Source organism: Mycotypha africana (assembly GCF_025528875.1).
Source record: "Mycotypha africana strain NRRL 2978 chromosome Unknown BDF20scaffold_1, whole genome shotgun sequence".
NCBI lineage: Eukaryota > Fungi > Mucoromycota > Mucoromycetes > Mucorales > Mycotyphaceae > Mycotypha > Mycotypha africana.
Window position 1 is genome coordinate 1,760,877 of NW_026515725.1, and position 17,561 is coordinate 1,778,437.

The 17,561-nt window shown below is 38.4% G+C and overlaps 7 protein-coding genes across 7 annotated transcripts; 4 read left to right on the top strand and 3 right to left on the bottom strand.

Moving 5' to 3' along the window:
* Nucleotides 1–394: 394 nt before the first annotated feature.
* On the top strand, nt 395–2,279 carry BDF20DRAFT_812550 (kinase-like domain-containing protein; the record flags this gene model as incomplete). Its single annotated transcript, XM_053076799.1, has 6 exons — nt 395–989; nt 1,053–1,162; nt 1,244–1,310; nt 1,442–1,530; nt 1,654–2,113; nt 2,191–2,279. The coding sequence occupies 6 exons, from the start codon at nt 395–397 to the stop codon at nt 2,277–2,279; spliced, it is 1,410 nt and encodes a 469-aa protein (XP_052940673.1).
* Nucleotide 2,280: 1 nt separating this feature from the next.
* On the bottom strand, nt 2,281–5,310 carry BDF20DRAFT_42031 (uncharacterized protein). Its single transcript, XM_053075416.1, has 8 exons — nt 5,237–5,310; nt 5,125–5,166; nt 4,585–5,047; nt 4,435–4,512; nt 4,114–4,355; nt 3,866–4,020; nt 2,747–3,788; nt 2,281–2,659 (listed from the first exon to the last, which is right to left on the bottom strand). The coding sequence occupies exons 3-8, from the start codon at nt 4,813–4,815 to the stop codon at nt 2,392–2,394; spliced, it is 2,016 nt and encodes a 671-aa protein (XP_052940674.1). The 5' UTR covers nt 4,816–5,047; nt 5,125–5,166; nt 5,237–5,310; the 3' UTR covers nt 2,281–2,391.
* Nucleotides 5,311–6,439: 1,129 nt separating this feature from the next.
* On the top strand, nt 6,440–7,028 carry BDF20DRAFT_844567 (uncharacterized protein). Its single transcript, XM_053079627.1, has one exon. The coding sequence runs from the start codon at nt 6,639–6,641 to the stop codon at nt 6,810–6,812; it is 174 nt and encodes a 57-aa protein (XP_052940675.1). The 5' UTR covers nt 6,440–6,638; the 3' UTR covers nt 6,813–7,028.
* A 67-nt stretch (nt 7,029–7,095) lies between these two features.
* Nucleotides 7,096–10,417, top strand: BDF20DRAFT_950231 (6-phosphofructokinase). The gene is made up of 4 exons (XM_053084869.1): nt 7,096–7,461; nt 7,564–7,876; nt 8,016–8,083; nt 8,164–10,417. Exons 1-4 carry the CDS (start codon nt 7,165–7,167, stop codon nt 10,255–10,257), a joined length of 2,772 nt encoding a protein of 923 aa, XP_052940676.1. The 5' UTR covers nt 7,096–7,164; the 3' UTR covers nt 10,258–10,417.
* Nucleotides 10,418–10,668: 251 nt separating this feature from the next.
* Nucleotides 10,669–12,421, top strand: BDF20DRAFT_909201 (DHHC palmitoyltransferase-domain-containing protein; the record flags this gene model as incomplete). Its single annotated transcript, XM_053083561.1, has 7 exons — nt 10,669–11,261; nt 11,345–11,453; nt 11,519–11,705; nt 11,780–11,920; nt 12,023–12,084; nt 12,159–12,271; nt 12,370–12,421. The coding sequence occupies 7 exons, from the start codon at nt 10,669–10,671 to the stop codon at nt 12,419–12,421; spliced, it is 1,257 nt and encodes a 418-aa protein (XP_052940677.1).
* Nucleotides 12,422–12,741: 320 nt separating this feature from the next.
* On the bottom strand, nt 12,742–14,432 carry BDF20DRAFT_920080 (uncharacterized protein). The gene is made up of 3 exons (XM_053084657.1): nt 14,246–14,432; nt 14,038–14,127; nt 12,742–13,952 (listed from the first exon to the last, which is right to left on the bottom strand). Exons 1-3 carry the CDS (start codon nt 14,379–14,381, stop codon nt 13,225–13,227), a joined length of 954 nt encoding a protein of 317 aa, XP_052940678.1. The 5' UTR covers nt 14,382–14,432; the 3' UTR covers nt 12,742–13,224.
* Nucleotides 14,433–15,154: 722 nt separating this feature from the next.
* BDF20DRAFT_844579 (uncharacterized protein) lies at nt 15,155–16,979 on the bottom strand. The gene is made up of 3 exons (XM_053079628.1): nt 16,867–16,979; nt 16,581–16,786; nt 15,155–16,478 (listed from the first exon to the last, which is right to left on the bottom strand). Exons 1-3 carry the CDS (start codon nt 16,872–16,874, stop codon nt 15,301–15,303), a joined length of 1,392 nt encoding a protein of 463 aa, XP_052940679.1. The 5' UTR covers nt 16,875–16,979; the 3' UTR covers nt 15,155–15,300.
* Between the last annotated feature and the right edge of the window lie 582 nt (nt 16,980–17,561).

Here is a 17,561-nt window from a genome sequence, read left to right on the forward strand (position 1 = left end):
CTTCTCTCGTATCAAATCTCTATTCTCAACGCCAAAAAACCAACAGCAACAACAACAACAACAACAACAACATAGTTACTATTGCAATTCTCTAACAACAACGAATCCTACATCAGCCATCGTAGGCTTTGGTTTACCCAATGATTTTGGTGACCTTCAACATCAAAAAAATTTGAAGAGCAATAGCTGGTTTTCTTCAACTATGATGCGACGTAAAAACATTAAAAGTATCAGTAGCACAACTAGTTTTAGTAGCAATGGTTCCACCTGTAAAAACAGCTCTTCTATCTTCTACAATACCACGAACAACAGCAATCTGATTATCCATCATAACAGAACCTCTTCCCCTCCACCTACACCCGCTTTACCGCCCACACTTACGACTCAACCGTTTATGGATGATAACAATCCTTCGCTTCTAAGAAAACCCACGCCTTCTCTTTATACCCTGGACAGTATTGCGACGACTGCCAACAATAAGACAAAGTCTACCATATCTACCTTAACCACAGCCATTACCACGAGCAAATCTCTCCATCGTCGGTCGTACGCTGCAAACAGTGTTAAAATACGCTCTGTTGAAGTAGGCCCTAGCAGTTTCATAAAAATCCGAATGCTCGGCAAAGGAGACGTTGGCCGTGTCTATCTTGTGAAACAAAAAGGCACAGAGAAGCAAATGGCCATGAAAGTGCTGTCTAAAAAGGAAATGCTAAGACGCAACAAAGTGAAACGCGTACTAGCTGAACAAGAGATTTTGTGTAGTGCCAACCATCCGTTCATTGTCTCACTTTATCATTCTTTTCAAAGCCAAGACCATTTGTATTTTGTAATGGAGTATTGCTTGGGTGGCGAGTTTTTTAGAGCTCTTCAATCAAGACCAGGGAAATGTTTGTCAGAGGAGGGCGCCAAGTTTTACGCGGCAGAAGTGATAGCTGCTTTAGAATATCTTCATTTACAAGGATTCATATATCGAGACTTGAAACCAGAAAGTAAGCCTTGCTGCACGATAACATTATAAAGCGTCTTACTTATAATGCAATGCAAAATAATAGATATTCTGCTACATCAAAGTGGACATTTAATGTTGACAGATTTTGATCTGAGTAAACAGACATATCCGCCAGGTCCACCTGCTATTGTCAAGTCAAACTCTCCTCATATTGTAACGTATTACGTTACATAATTAAATTGCATAACTGCTTGTTTTTCATTCTTGGATTCTAACTTTTTTTCTCTGACATAGCCACCCTCTATTGATACAAGAAATTGCATTTCTCATTTACGAACAAATAGCTTTGTTGGAACAGAAGGTATGTTTTTTTTTCTTTTCTTAAAGTTCGGGAAAGACCTGCATTTTACAATAGCACCTTAAATGCTATTGCTCCCTTTTTCCTCATGATGCTTATTCTCCCTTATGTTCATGTACATCCGTATATAATAGAATATATCGCACCCGAAGTGATCAGAAGCTGGGGCCATTCAAGTAGCGTTGATTGGTGGACATTAGGTATTTTGATCTATGAAATGCTCGTAAGTCTCTTTTCTTGCCCCTGAATTACATTTATCGGTGTACATAGAGAGGAAAATTATTGGGCTTGTCAGCATTTATGATACTAATACCTCCCTTATTATCATTTTACCGCATGATACCAGTATGGTACAACACCGTTTAAGGGGGCAAACCGAAATGATACTTTCTACAACATTATGAATAACGATATACAATTCCCACCACCTCATTATCATCAGCATCATCATACCTCTAACACTAATACATCTACTACATCTAAAAAGCATCAGCAAAGACAACCGCAGGCGGTGTCCCATCAATGTAAAAATTTAATTAGACGTTTATTAGACAAGCAAGAAAGTAAAAGGCTAGGATCAAAAGCGGGCGCTTCGGAAGTGAAACAGCATTCCTTTTTCAAACCTATCAACTTCGCCCTATTGCGACATATGACTCCACCTATCATTCCAACTACCACAGTAAAAGAAGACAACCATCACATTTACTTCAAAAAACATCATAACGCAGAAAGCTTGGACTTGGATATGGACGAACCTGTAATGTATAGTGACTACATGCAAGATCCGTTTGCAAAGTTCAATTCAGGTGAGTTTTCAGTAACATTTTTGACTTGCAAATTTGTACGATGGATGCTAACATAAGCCTTTATAATACCCTCATAGTTACACGTCATCATGATGGCGATTCGGACGCCGAAACAATTGCTCTCACTGATGACGATGATGGCTTTGGCGATGAAAAGTTATATTAAGCATAATGGGGAACATGCTGATTTGTATAAGTAGTATAACTTATTTAAACAATATTGGGTCAATTAAAACCAGGATTGTAGTAATATATGTTTTAACAAAGGAAGAAACAACCTATTTGACATAAAATCCTTGACTTTCTTCGATGGCTCTGAAAAGCATTCTTTGAAGCTTCTGCTTGGTATGATATTTGTATAGAATCAGTTGGTTAAAACAGGTATGAGCAGAAGGCAGTCTATCACTATCGCCATTGTTCCCACACATAATTGTTAAATGCATTTGAGTGGCTCCTGTGGCTGGAATACGATCACTTCCAGTAACAAACATTAAAAGTTTACGCTGTGTTTCTGGTCTCATGGCTTTTACTATACTCCAGAAATTCCTAATTGTTGGAAATAAAAAATAAAAAGACAAGGGGCGCGTTTTTAGAAACCATATAAGCGCAGCTAGCAAAAGTGAAAAGACTTACACAATTGTTTCTTCATTCTCATCAAACCCTATATATTCTGTCTGTGCCTTCAGATCATCTATGGCTAAAGGTTCGTCGCTGCCTCGAATCAGTAATTCTATTTCTTCCGGCCGGAATAGAGAAAGAGCATTGCCACCACAAACATGATAAAATCCTCGTTTAAAGGCACCAAATTGCCGTTCTACACTCTTGTTCAACATGAAGTCCACATAAATCGACACGAACTCCTGCTTGTTTTCTTGTGTCACCATAATCTGATCTCCATTAGGTACCAATGGCACACATTGTCGCTCACCAAAAGCTTCTACTTCGGCCACGAACGATCTGCAAAACGTGTTCTCCACATCTCCTTCAAAGACCAGCAAACTTTCCAAACCTCTTGCCAAAGCCGGCCGAAACGACTTCAAATCAGAAAGACCCACCGGTAAATTCAACAGTTTCTTATAACACGCCGTCGGTAAATGAACATCGAGAATAGTTGAGTTATAAATGGCTAATCCTAGCACGACTCCTACCAGAAAGAACTGATCCTCCGTTTCGAAACTCACAGGATTGAACCAGCACAAATTTGATTCAAAAAATGTAAACATACTATACTGAGGATCAAACAGTGACCGTACTAACAGCAAAAACCATTCTTTACGGAGCCCTCCAGCATCCACCCCTTCTTCGCCAACAAACTCTATCCGTAACGACTTTTTCAGATCCGATTCATTTTGAGCCAGCTGACGTAAGGAGTCTTCAATCAAGTTATGGCGTGAAACTCGTAAAAGGAGATAAGGATTAGAGACCTTTTGATGAAACAGCATATTGAAGAAGGCTTCTCGCCACTTTGTTTCCATCTGTCGTTTCGCGTCCGATTCAACGATTTTCATCTTGGAGCCCATGCTAATCAAAAAGGGATATTGGCAAAAAGCAAATTTTTTGCTGCCTGGTTTTTGACTTTGCCACGACTCAAAATCACCCATCAAGTTAATAGAGTCAGCCATCGTGTTGTAAAAGTTGGAGATATGCACTTTATTGGACTGATTGTTAGCAGCAACTAGCAATACAGAAGATCATTAAAGTCAAAAGGTGTGCATCATTCGTTTATACGTCGTTATGTTTTCGGAAACTTACATAGTAATGCCATCACTCTGGCTGCACTCACTAATTTCCAATCTAATTCATAAGCACCTGGCAGTGCTAATTGACTTTTTCTAGCTCGAGAGATGCGTTGGCTTAAGAAGGCATGCACTAGATCCATCTTTGCTTCGAAATAAACGGTTGGATAACTATAAGACGCAACATAAGGATATACTATAATTTAAGTTAACATTTTCCTAAATGGTGGCTTCAGATAACTTTCCTATTATTATGGGTGTTACCTGGCAAACCATCTAACCAGACCATGATGACACTTATTGTTCAAACAGCTTAGCAACCCAAACACTCTTTTTAGAAGATTATGATGCAATTTTGTTTCTACCGGAAAAGTATGCTGCGCTAATAACGGATTCTCCAGGATGATTAATAGAAAGCGGACATCGCTCAGTTTTTTCAAAGGTACATATGGACGCTTCAATAGTTTATCGATAGCTAGCATCATAGCACGTATCACGTTGACAGGCTTTTTGTAGAATAGCAGTAGATAAGGTTAATTATGCATAACTAACATGGCTATCAAACAATCATTAAACAATAGTTACCATACGCATAATCAATTTGTACGCATCTTTGACTTCTTCGAGAAAAATTCCGTTATCGATATCGTTTTCTTGAATTGGCTTGAAGAGAATGAATAGGGAAATCAAATTGAACGTTTTGTTCTTGGAAGATTAACGGATCGTGTCATTTACCTTAGGGAAGCTTTTATTCAAGTAGTTCCAGCTACTGAAAACTGCTTCTACCAACTTCTCCACAGGTTCATACAACTTTTCTCGATCTTTCTCATTCAATGCTGTTAGTTTCCTATCAGGCCTTGTTGAAAGAGAAGTTTTGATAGCAGATTTGTCTTTCTGTCGGCAATCATGGTATATCTTCTTCAATACTTTTAATGTAAATGGTTGATTATTGAGGTCAGCTGCCATTATCACTGGCGATGTTGATGATAATTTAAGATGTGCTTTCAAATCATTGACAGTATCACAAACGGGACATCGAAAGCGGGTTGCAGAGCAAGGGTACTTTAATTCACTGAAAAAAGAGCAGGATCAAAAATTCATGCTACCGTTCAGTTGTTCTTTGTTTCGCATATCACTATTATATTCTTGATATTAATCACTATTACCTATTGCAGCACATGCATTTTCCTCGGATTGGCTGTTAACAACGGACATAGGTAAATTAAATGTTCAAAGACTGGGTCATTCAATCGTTTGGTAAGCATCCTTTCTTACCTGTTCCTGTTGATCAAGATTGTCATTAGACGATCGCAACACCTGCTGAGATGAATCTTTAGCATTGAGTCCATTCAGTGGTTCTGTGTTTGCCATTCTATTCTTTAATGACCTTAAGAGAGTAACTTTCAAAAATTGGAACAAACAACTGTAAAATAGATATGGGGATACAGAATCAAATAAGAAAAAGAATAAATATAGTTTGAAAGCTGAAAGCTGCTTGATTCCCTTAAACTGAAAAAAGATAATCCCGCATTAAGGGATCGTTGACTGGGCACTATATATGTATATATACATTTTACAAAGGACAACCACGAGTCCAATTAGAAGGGTGGAAACCACTACAATAGAGCCCCGGGTATTAAAGATGGCTATTCATTTTATTGACCAGCGTATACTATAATTCATCAAATTGATTACACCTTATATTACATAATGGAAACCGCATCTTAAAAGTCGATAAGCAATATCCACAGTCCAACTAATGCTCCGTTATTAATTTTAAACAAAGCCCATTGTTATCAACTGCTGATAATGATAAAAGTCAGTTTACATTTATACACCTTTGGCGCTGTAGACGGATCAAGTCAGCATAAACTGTTTAACCGAAATAAAGGGACAGAAAACGATTTTGTTTTATACCGATGCCGTTGGCTGTGCCCAATTGTGTCAAGGTTCAAAAAAGCAAAATCATTGATCAGCTTTCGGATAAGCCAATGATATCATTTATCAATTGAAACAATGCCGAACTGAGTTCATTATCAGTCTCGGCTTTTTAAATTATCAAAAGGGGATCAGAAAAGATTTCATTTGATAAAAAAGACCGGTGTGCGTAGATCTGATGTTGTGTATATTGTACTTGTGCTATTCTACACGAATAACTGTTCTGTGATTAGTCATTTGGTCGTTGAAAAGTCAATTCAAACTAATGTGAGCTATTCAAATGTAAATAATAGCAAGTAAAATAACAAATTAGATAGTAGACATATACGTAAGAAAAACGCCATCTCAGAAGCTGTAAGAGGATGGACATAGTAACAAAGTTTTACAATAGCTGCTGTATATTCAAGGTTTAATATCTATTTTAATGAATTGCTGTAAAGTTACACATTGATCATTATGTCATTTGTAAGGGCCTAACATGTGGGACGGATTACTAATTTTAGTAATTCGTTGGAGAGCGAAGATACGCGACAGACAGAAGAAATAAGAAGAAAGAGGAAAAGGCCAAAAAAGAAAAGTTGGCAAACAAAAGAAGACGCACGATGATCGGAGCCTTATAATAACAATACATTCCATGGATAAGCGATAAAAAAAGGAACCTGATTCAAGAGAGACCAGGTCCTTGTATCAACTAAAACTTCTTGGTCAACGATAAGGCGGCTATTCAATTATGAAGCTTTTGACAGTGTGATACAGCATGAAGTAAAAAAAATCTGTTGCTACTACACTGTTTCATAGAGATCCTTATCCGTCAAAAGCTTTTTACTATCTTCTTCTGAATCACAGACAATATGAAGTTGAGGCATAACAGTAAATTGTGTTTAGTCTCTTTATCAAACATATCTGATCTTTTTGATCAAAACCAGGTTATCTTTTGTGGTTTAATTTTGGCTAAACTTAAACTTTTGCCCATTGAAAAACGGCTTTCCAGGTTTAGAAACACAGAATTGTACCGAAGATCGTAAAAGATCATTCTACTTCATTTCCATTACTGCATTAGTAACGTCTTACTATTATCACACTCTAACAAAGTCAAATTGCTTATAGCCCGTATGTATACCGCTGGATGCTCCTCTCGTTTTCGGTGGGTTATGACCGAAAATTATCAGTGATGTATGAAAAAAACAAGGAAAAACCCATGCGGACATGATTGAATGAGTCTGAAAAAAGTTTCACATTTCTATAGATCATTGATTTGATCTATGGTCTTATAATTTTGGCTTAATCTGAATTTGAGCAATTTTCTCAATTTTTTTTTTTGTTTTCGTTCTTTTTCTTCTTCTTCTTTAACTCTTTGTGAAAAAGAAAAATCAGCAAATGCTTTCTCAAGGACTTTCCTACGTCATTTTCAACGCGTCAAACGTTGATGATTTCGAGAACACACTTAAATTCTATCAAGTTCTCGGCTACAAGGCTATCACCGATAAAACTGAAGAGAACCAAACTGAACAAAGAACTGCTTGGTTAAAGTTGACCTCTGAAGGAAAGAAAGCCACTGATTCTTCTATTAAGCTCGTTTTAAATTGCTCAGCCATTGCTCAAGAAAAGCCTGCCAGTGATGTTGATTGGTCTTTGGAAGAAAGCGCTCTTGTTTTAGCTGTTAAGGATGTCGAAGTAAGTGTTCTTGATACACAGCAATATACGCGATGGAAAAGGGAAAATTTTTTTCATTAACAGCAAAAAAAAAAAAAAATCAAATTTTTTTTTTTTCAACAGGCTGCCAAAAATGCATTGGCTGAGTTGAATGTCCCAGTACAAGATCATAGCCGTGATGATGCTACCAGAGTTTATACTTTGGATCCTCTCAATAATGTCATTGTTTTATCCGATAAGGAATCTTTCGGTGCATGTGAAAAGGCTACCAGTGCTGCTGCCGCTGTTGAAAAGGCCTCCAACGGTAAGCGTCAAAAGATTGCTGTTCTCACCTCTGGTGGTGATGCTCCCGGTATGAACGCTGTTGTCCGTGCCACCGTTCGTTATGGTATCTCTAAGGGCTGTGATGTTTATGGTGTCTATGAAGGTTATCAAGGTGAGTGCTTCACAAAAATTACGAGTTCTTTGTTAAATGATTTTCCGGGCTTATCCTGTGTTATGGAAATGGAGCTTCATGATGAAAGTATTGTCTGGCTGGGTTTTAATGAAAATTTCTATCCACTATCGTTATCTAGGCCTTATTGATGGCGGTGAACGTTTGAAGAAGATGAACTGGAAGGATGTCCGTGGCTGGTTAGCTGTCGTAAGTATTCAATTCCTTCACTCGAGTTACTTCTACTTGGAATTTAGCTGATCATTTGTACTATTTTGTGTGGAATGTAGGGTGGTACTACTATTGGTACAGCTCGTTGTATGGGTTTCAAGACCCGTGAAGGTCGTCTCCAAGCTGCTGAAAACCTTGTCAAGAACGGTATTGACGCCTTGATTGTCTGTGGTGGTGATGGCTCTTTGACTGGTGCTGATCTTTTCCGTTCTGACTGGCCTGGTTTGGTTGAAGAACTTAAGAACACCAACCGTATCACCAAGGAAGAAGCTGAAACTTTCGCTCATTTGACCATCGTCGGTCTTGTCGGTTCTATTGATAATGATATGTCTTCCACAGATATCACTATTGGTGCCGTCACTTCTCTTCACCGTATTTGTGAAGCTGTTGATGCTGTTTCTACCACTGCTTTGTCTCACTCCCGTGCTTTCGTCGTTGAAGTGATGGGTCGTCACTGCGGTTGGTTAGCCCTTCAAGCTGGTATTGCTACTGGTGCTGATTTTGTTTTCATCCCTGAAAAGCCTCCTCAAGAAGATGATTGGGAATCTACCATGTGTGCCGTCGTTGAAAGACATCGTCAATTGGGTAAGAGAAAGACTGTTGTCATTGTTGCTGAAGGTGCTATCGACAAGAACTTGAAACCCATCAAGGCTGACCACCTTAAGGATATCTTGTCCAACCGCCTTGGTCTCGATACTCGTGTTACTATCTTGGGTCACACTCAACGTGGTGGTTCCCCTGCCTTCTACGATCGTATGTTGGCCACTACTCAATCCATTGAAGCTGTCGATGCTGTCCTTGAATCTACTCCTGAAACTCCTTCTCCTATGATTGGTATTAACGACAACAAGATCATTCGTTTCCCTCTCATGAAGGCTGTTGAGCTCACCCACGAAGTTGCTGATGCCATTGGTAAGAAGAACTTTGCCCGTGCTATGGAACTCCGTGATCCTCAATTTGCTGATGAATACGACGCTTACAACGCCACCACCATCTTGGATGATAACTCCATCGGTTTGCCCAAGCATCAACAAATGCGTATTGGTATTGTTCACGTTGGTGCTCCTGCTGGTGGTATGAACGCTGCCACTCGTACTGCTGTTCGTTATTGTCTCAACCGTGGTCACACTCCCATTGCTATCAGCAATGGTTTCGCTGGTCTCTCTCGTGGTGTCATGCAGGAAATGTCTTGGATGTCCGTTGACGGTTGGACTGCTCTCGGTGGTTCAGAATTAGGTACTAACCGTGCTGTTCCTGGTCAAGATATTGATATGGGTATGGTTGCTTATCAAATGCAAAAGAACAACATTCAAGGTCTTTTGGTTGTCGGTGGTTTCGAAGCCTACGTTGCCATTGCTGAACTTGAAAAGGCCCGTGAACAATATCCTTCTCTCCGTGTTCCTATCACTTTGATCCCTGCTACTATTTCCAACAATGTCCCTGGTACCGACTATTCTCTCGGTTCTGATACCTCTCTTAATGCCATCGTCAACTCTTGTGATGCCATTGTTCAATCCGCCCAATCTTCTCGTCGTCGTGTTTTCGTTGTTGAAGTTATGGGTGGCCGTTCTGGTTACTTGGCTGTTGAAGCCGGTCTTGCTGTGGGTGCTATGACCGTCTATATTCCCGAAGAAGGTATCAACCTCTCTCGCCTTCAAGCTGATGTCAAGCACTTGAAGAACATGTACTCCCATGATGACCCTAACAAGAGCGAAGGTAGAATTATCTTGCGCACTGAAGATGTTTCTAAGACTTATACAACTGATGTTATCTCCAGCATCTTGAAACAAGAAGGTGAGTATATGTTCGATTCTCGCACTGCCGTCCTTGGTCACATCCAACAAGGTGTTACTCCTTCTCCTTTGGATCGTATTCGTGCTACTCGTCTTGCCATGCGTTCCATTTGTTTCATTGAAAGCAAGGCTGCTGATGCTCTTAACAAGGCTAATGAAAACGGTTCCGCCGTTCCCGTTGAATTGTCCTCTGGTAAGGACTCTGTCGCTGTTGCCGGTATCTCTGGTACTGCCGTTGTTTTCGAACCTGTCACAGATCTCATGGCTGTCACTGATATGAAGAACCGTAAGCCTCGTAATGCTTGGTGGGCCGAACATCGTGAAGTCATTGATCTCTTGGCTGGTCGTGATCACTTCTAAATCTATCTTTTACCTTTAAATTGTCGCCTGTAATTTCTCCTTTATCCTCTTATTTTTTATAGAATTTTTTGTCCTTCACTTCATTTTCACGTATATACATATATATTATATTATTCATATATAAACCTGTAGCATTTATAAATTAGCATTATCATAATTTATTTGATGTTTTCTGTTGTTTTATTATTGGTTTTTGTTCTGAACAAGGGTAATTGTTATGCTAAATTTTTTGCATAATAGAGTCAAATGTTCTGATCACTCCTAAAAAAAAGTATAGCATCCTTCATTAAAGCAGTTTGTGTAATTCTCCTGACCGCAAATTAAAACTGTGTAATTTGTTTAAAGTTGTTTAAAAGCAATTTCAATTGTGCAGAAAACTTCTTGACTCGACAGACGGACTAAGACAATTATATGAACATTTCGGATCAAGGTTCATCGCCAGAAGCTAAAGTACAAGACCAACTAAATCTGACAGCATTGCAAACTTCCAGCATCTTTCACTCGATTTTTGAACCTGAATCGCTGGAAAATTTTGACTTTGAGAAAGTACCAAAGAAAGATCAGCATTCTGTAACTCTGATTTTGGGCAATGACGAAGGCCTCGTCCGCCAGTCTTCAGGTTTCACCTCCAGGTCGTTTAACACTAGTTTTGCCAGCACGACTCCAATTTTACAATCCCAGAAGCCCCAACAAGCATTACAAACTGCAACAGAAGAATATATATTATTGAATGATGGCAAAGCGGTTGACACAGAAAATAAAAACACATCACCCCTACACGATGGAGTTGAGATAATACAACAAGGAGATGTTAAAGGGCGAAAACTACTAACAAAAGCTGATAAATGCATCCTAAGAGATCCGCCACAGTTTAATTATCAAATTTTCCCTGGGAATACGAGGTTCCCTCTGAAAGGAAGACTTGTGACTAGTAAAGACTATCGAGCCTTCATAGTAGCATTATTTATGTTGATAGCACCCATTGTGTTGTATTTTATATTTATGTAAATCATTGACTTGCAGCTTCTAAAAAAAGAGGGAGCGTGTTACTAATTATATATACTGTGTTTTCCTTCCATCCCACCAGCTGTCCCTTTTTTTGGCACCAATCGCTGGAGGTTATTCCCATACTTATTGGCTATGCTTTCGTACTAGCGTTCAGTTCGATGTTGAAAACCTCATTGACAGATCCTGGGGTAAGTAGCGATCTCCAGAGTTTTAAGAGTAAGATGAACGATGACCGCTTAGTTGAGTTCAATAGATTTTACCACGTAACTTGGATATTTATGCAGAGGAAATCATGAGTGAGGACGCATCGATTATTTTGGAGCCGCCGGCAAAGGAAATTCAAGTCAAGAATACATCATATTTTTTAAAATATTGCGAGACTTGCAAGATTTATAGACCTCCTAGAGCAAGCCATTGTAAGCAATGTAACAATTGTGTTGGTAAAGGTTTTATCGCAGATTAAAGGATAACTTAGTCTTGTGAAGACTAACGTTCGTCTTCCTTGCCTGCTTAGAGGTCGAAGATCATCATTGCATCTGGCTGAATAATTGTGTAGGCAGAAGGAATTACCGTCCTTTTTTCACATTCATCTCTTCAACTGCCTTACTTTGTGTCCTGGTTTTGGTTTCTGCTACCTATCAATTGATTTTGATAAGTAAATATGAAGTAAAACAACCATCTAACTTCTCATCCGTCTTTTCTGCGGCTCCTGTGAGCTTCGTTCTTGCGATATACTGCTTTGTTCTGCTTTGGTTAGTTGGAGGGTTGACTGTTTATCATTGTACATTAATTCTGCGAGGAGTTAGCACTCATGAACAAGTAAGTGGGGGCAAATATTCTCTTTTTATCTTCAGTATATTGCATGAATCGCGCAACTTATATTAAAAGTATAGATTCGAGCTGATGTCACTAAAGCAAAATACCCGGAATTGAGGGTAAATCCATACAGTTCTAATAAATTCTCCAGAAATATATTCCAGGTTTTGTGTCAGCCTCAACCTAAAAGGTACCTTCTCATAACGAATTATATCAAAGATAGAAAGGAAGAAGATTTCATTTTATGATTACCTGTACTTACATACTGTATAACATTCGATAAAATAGTTATTTACGGAGACGCAAACTTGCAGACCCTGTAGTGGAAGTATCGTCCTGAGTTATTTTGGATTTCTACGTCTATTATCTGTTATATTGAACCATTGGAAGTTCTTTTTTCACAGAACGTTCAAATTATTTAATCTTGTCAAGGAAGATTTCAGATAAAGAGCATCCTAGTTGTTATGCATACTGCATAGACATTTTTGCAGCTTATGCTACACTTCTTAGAAGGATAGATAGACATAAAATATATAGCGCTTAAATGCCACAAATGTAAGAGACGAGTGAGCTCACATTTGTAATTGCTCTATTTCTATGAGAGACATCATATTAATAAATATTAATAAGGGTATATGTACATATAGTACGTTTAACAAATTTCAACCATTTAAGGAAAGATATGCGTATATTAAAACCTGAACTATTATAAAAGAATTAATGATGGTATTGAGAGGGAAAAAATTGATGTTATCATTGTGCGCGATAAGTACATATGTGAAGAGAATACTGCCAAGAATAGGAAAACCATAAGCTACCTCCATAATGAATTAACGACCTGAGTGAAAAGATAGGATTGGGGAAGATGATGCTCTTATGCTTAATTTGAAAGTGATTCACAGATTACCTAAATGGATTACTGAAGGCGCCGCTTGGTCAACAGTCATATCCAATACTAGGTTGAGATTGGAAGACGACTCTTCATGTGAGGAGGGGTCATCTGTTATCAGTTTCGCAAGAGTCAGAGTTCCCAATCAGCTGTCCCCCGCCGAAATCGACCTGTTTACTGTGGCTCATGGGTATTAGGTAAAAATTATCTTCAAATTTGTCAAAGGAGACATTTGATGACGAGGAGGAGCACGACTAGAGAGGTGGAGAAAAAGAGTTAGTAGTATTTTGGAAGTTGATATGTTCGGGTGAATGAAGTCTAACTGGCTGAAATGAAGTTTCTATTTGCCGTGGAAGCAAGCGCACAGGCTCTTCTTTTACATTTTTTTTCTTTTTTGTTCGCCTAAATATAGGAAGGGCAAATGCAGTAGCAGCAGTGGTCGAAGTCTCTTCATATTGAATCAAATATAAACTATTCTTTGTCATTTCAGCACAGTAAGCGGGATCTTTCGCAAAAACCGCATCTGGTATTTTTTGCGGTTCAGAATCATATGATGTCTGTCTTTCTTCTGTCTTGAATGTTTGTGTGGTTTTTCCTAACTCTATTCGTAGTTGGTGATTCTCCATACGCAGTCTTTCAATTTCAATTTTCCATTGGTCCAAAAGCTTGACCCGTTGCTCCAAATTTTTGACATAACGCTCCTTTCGTAAGCGAAAAGCACGCTGAGCAGCTCTATTCTGAGCAGCTCTTTTAGTAGGAATGACTGGTTTCAATTCTTTATGGATGTCGGAAGAAATAAATAACGAGGGTATAGTAAACTTTTCGTCATAGGCCGCTCGAAACGGTAAATTTAACATCGTTGACTTGGGTTCAAAAGATACATTAAATGAAGACGTTATACAATCGGTGCATTTGCAATTGCTTTCAGTCCCTTGCGACATGTCATTAAGATAAGTTGTGGTAACATGGTCCTGTTTTTTAACTTTAGGATAAAATGATATATGAGGAATCCAGCAATTACTATAGTTTCAAGTATCCTTCTATAATCATTTGCTAAAGATTCTTACATTCCACTGCATTTCCACGACTAGTCACATTAATACTGCTGCTATTCAATGCATACGAATTGTATTGCATACTTGCAAATTGTTCAGAAACTCGGTTTTATTGAAAGTTATAAATCAGTGAAAAGATAGTTTTTATTCTTTGAGAATTTGGAGTGCCACCAATTTATACGTTGAACCCTGAATGAACAGGTGGAACCCTTAGTATTACCTTTAAAGCAATTCTCAGTGATTTTAGGAAAGTAAAAGAACCAAAGGGTACGGTCATCTTGGGAGTACAACATGCTGCTTGAACCCATAAGAATAACACCTGTTGTTGTGTTAAGAGACTTGTTTTGTACCTCCATCCTCGTCTTTTTTAAATCTTTATGAATTGAGACCTAAGTAGTACATACAGCTTGAACAGCTTTAACAATAAACTTGTTTCCTTATGATGCACTTTGAAGTGCTTATATAGGGCCGTGCCGAAAAACTTGCTTATCTGTTCCTGTTTGTGTACCAATGTGGTCATTTTACCTAAGAAATCCTGCGTAGACAAATCAGGAACGTCAACCCCATAAATTTTATTATGTACTCAGTATGAAGCTTACTTAAAAAGGTGACTATATCTGTTGTGAACCCTGATGAACTGTTCAGGGTCTAATAATTCCATTTCAAGCTGAACACAAACGCAACACACCCTTTCCTGTTGAAGGTTATTAGATCGCAGATATTCTAATAGTTAGCTTTGCGCCAGTTCCGGTAAGAAGCCCGTGGAGATAGATAACATATCTCTTGCCAGGAGAGCTTCTATTTTGGACATAGATTTCGATTCAATATGCGGACTAATGAGGTGGCACTACTTTTTTCTTATCGAAACAAAGATGGTACGCATAACTGATGTAAGAAAAAAAAGAAAAAGAAATTCCCATAAAATTTAGAAACTACCTACTACAAGTTTAAAAACCCTTAGTAGTGTTACCAACCTCGATGCACGTTTAATTCTACCGGTTGTAGTAATTAAGCATAATGGTCAGTGAACTCGAGGGTATTAAATTGAACAAGCCGGCCTAATGAGCGATTAAATGTCAACCCAAGAACCCTTTCCGGCTTAAGTTTACATATAACGCAGCAGAATGAATTAATAATACTGAACAACTTTTTTAATTCCATAATTTATAATAGACAAAGAATAGCTACAAAGAAAGGATATACACTATATACAAATATTGAATATTTTAACGATACAAGGTGATTGAACTATTTACAAAAAAAAAGGGAGTTTCTTTAAGACATGATATCAATGAATTCCTCATTTTCAAACTTATCAACAGTGGAAACAAATACTGAATTTTCATTCTGCTTAACAGCAGCAGCAGCAGCCTGAATTGGTTGTCGGCTTGTTGCAGGTTGTCGATTTTCGTTATGCACAATCGTTTGATTCTGTGTCACTGCAAAATCCATTTTTTCGTCACCGAAAATTATAATCCCACAACCGCCTTCTGTTTTGCCCTCGCTATCTTCATCAGTCTCAGCAGATGAAGATTCAGCTAGATCTTCTGACATTTTGCGCTTGCATATTGTCGTTCTTCTTTTACTTGGTTTCTTATAATTTTTCATGGAAGGCTTGTGCTTTTTCTTTTCGTTTTTGGTTTTTGCTTTTTTCGTTTTTCTACGTTTCCGGTTATTGCTCTTTTTGAAAATTTCTGCTGATTCTTTTAGGTCAGTCAATGCAGACATAGATAATGGCCCATGAGTAGATGATAGCTGAGAGTAAGAGGATCCATCGACGATATGACCTCCATCCATAGCTGACTGTTTTCGAAATACGCGGTTATTACTTTTCTTTTGTCGCTTTGGAGGCAGATCATCAACGGGCTGTCGATCGAGCATTGGTAATGTATGTTGGCGCACCACAAAACTTGACAAATCCACCAATGGCCCACCTTCTTTTTCCAATAAACATGCGTCTACATATGCTAATATGCGTTCTAACTGATCATAATCCAAGCGCTCCAAATCTACCTCTACTTCTTCGATCTCTTCTTCTGGGTCCACGACTTGTACTGCATTTATGATACTCAAAATCCCTGGCAACCTTTCAGGATCCAATTCATTGGTTATTTTTTCAAGGATCATTTCTTCAAGCTGTTTACGGCTTTGTAATTGGTTGGTTCTACAGTTTTCTTGCTTTTCTTGATATTGTAACTGTTTTAAATTATCCTCGCATGATGATAATGGCTGTTGGCCGCTTGTGCCTAACGAAATGTTTTCCTCACTACTATCAAAACATTTACTGGAATCGAACGAAGATAAGGAGCTACAGCTACTAGATCTTCTTTCCAAAATAGAAGCAGGTTCATTCAGCGTTGGTTGTGTGATGTCTGTATACAAACAACCGTTGGTATCATTGATCAAGTTTGAAGGTTCGACAGTCTCTGTCAGGTAGGTATCATTATTAGGAACTGATTATATTTCCAGCAATATAGAATTTTAGTCAAACGGAGAAATTAAATTTCCGTTGTGGGTTGCAAAATCACATAGTATGTTTACAAAACTCATCGTACCAAATGTGAACTCATCGTAATAAGGAGAGTGGTCTCCATCCATATTTATGAAATCATCCTGTCCAAATATGCCCTGTAGCTGTAAAATGGACGCTAGAAGGGCATTTTGGTCATAGGCATTGAAAGGGTCGTCTGCTTCTTCAAGAGTGTTGTTACTGCTTTCCGCTGTAAACCAAGGATCGCGGCTCCACGACTGAATAAGTTCCCTTATGGTTAAGAAGCAAACAAAAAAATTGATTTAGGATGGAAATCCAAGAGTAGAAGCATACTTAGTGGACTATAATACCTCAGCATGGCCACATAAGAATGTTTAACGCGAGCAGTAGCAAGTGATTAAACTTCCAAGCAAATGCAAAACAATTTTTTTTTTCTTTTGGGAAAGTTTTTCTGACCCGCCAAAAAAGATAGTCGCTTCTGTGACTTAGCAGAAGCTGTTGGTTGTTCGTTCACGTTTGTGCCCTTCAAACCAATATGAATGAAATTCGTTTCCGATCATGGTTAATGTACCGGTCCTTTTAACTTAAAGAAGCTTCACTGTTTGTTTGAAGTCTGTATAAGGGTAATTTATTCAATACCCTCCTTACATTAACACACTAAATAAACTATACAGATACATAAAGCAGTCATGTTCTGTAGTCTGAGTCTCCAATTCATCGAGATTCGTACTTATTACCTTCTTCAGCATATTGTTTCCTGCCAAATTCAGGAGAATAAAACGGTTGTTTTGCCGTTGATTCTGACAGAGAATGATTCCAATTTGTCCGGCTCGTTTTCATCATCATTAGTTGTCCAAGGATTCATGCACATTGGCTCGTTCATGCTTTGATGCTGAATCATAGAAAGGGGAAACGTTATTTGCTGCAGCATTGCCTCGCTCGTTTTGCACAGGTTGAGTTCTATATTAAGCCAACTTCGTTTATTTTTGAAGGCATAGCTGCTGCTTTTACAACAAATGTCATCAACAAGAAAGTAACAATAAGG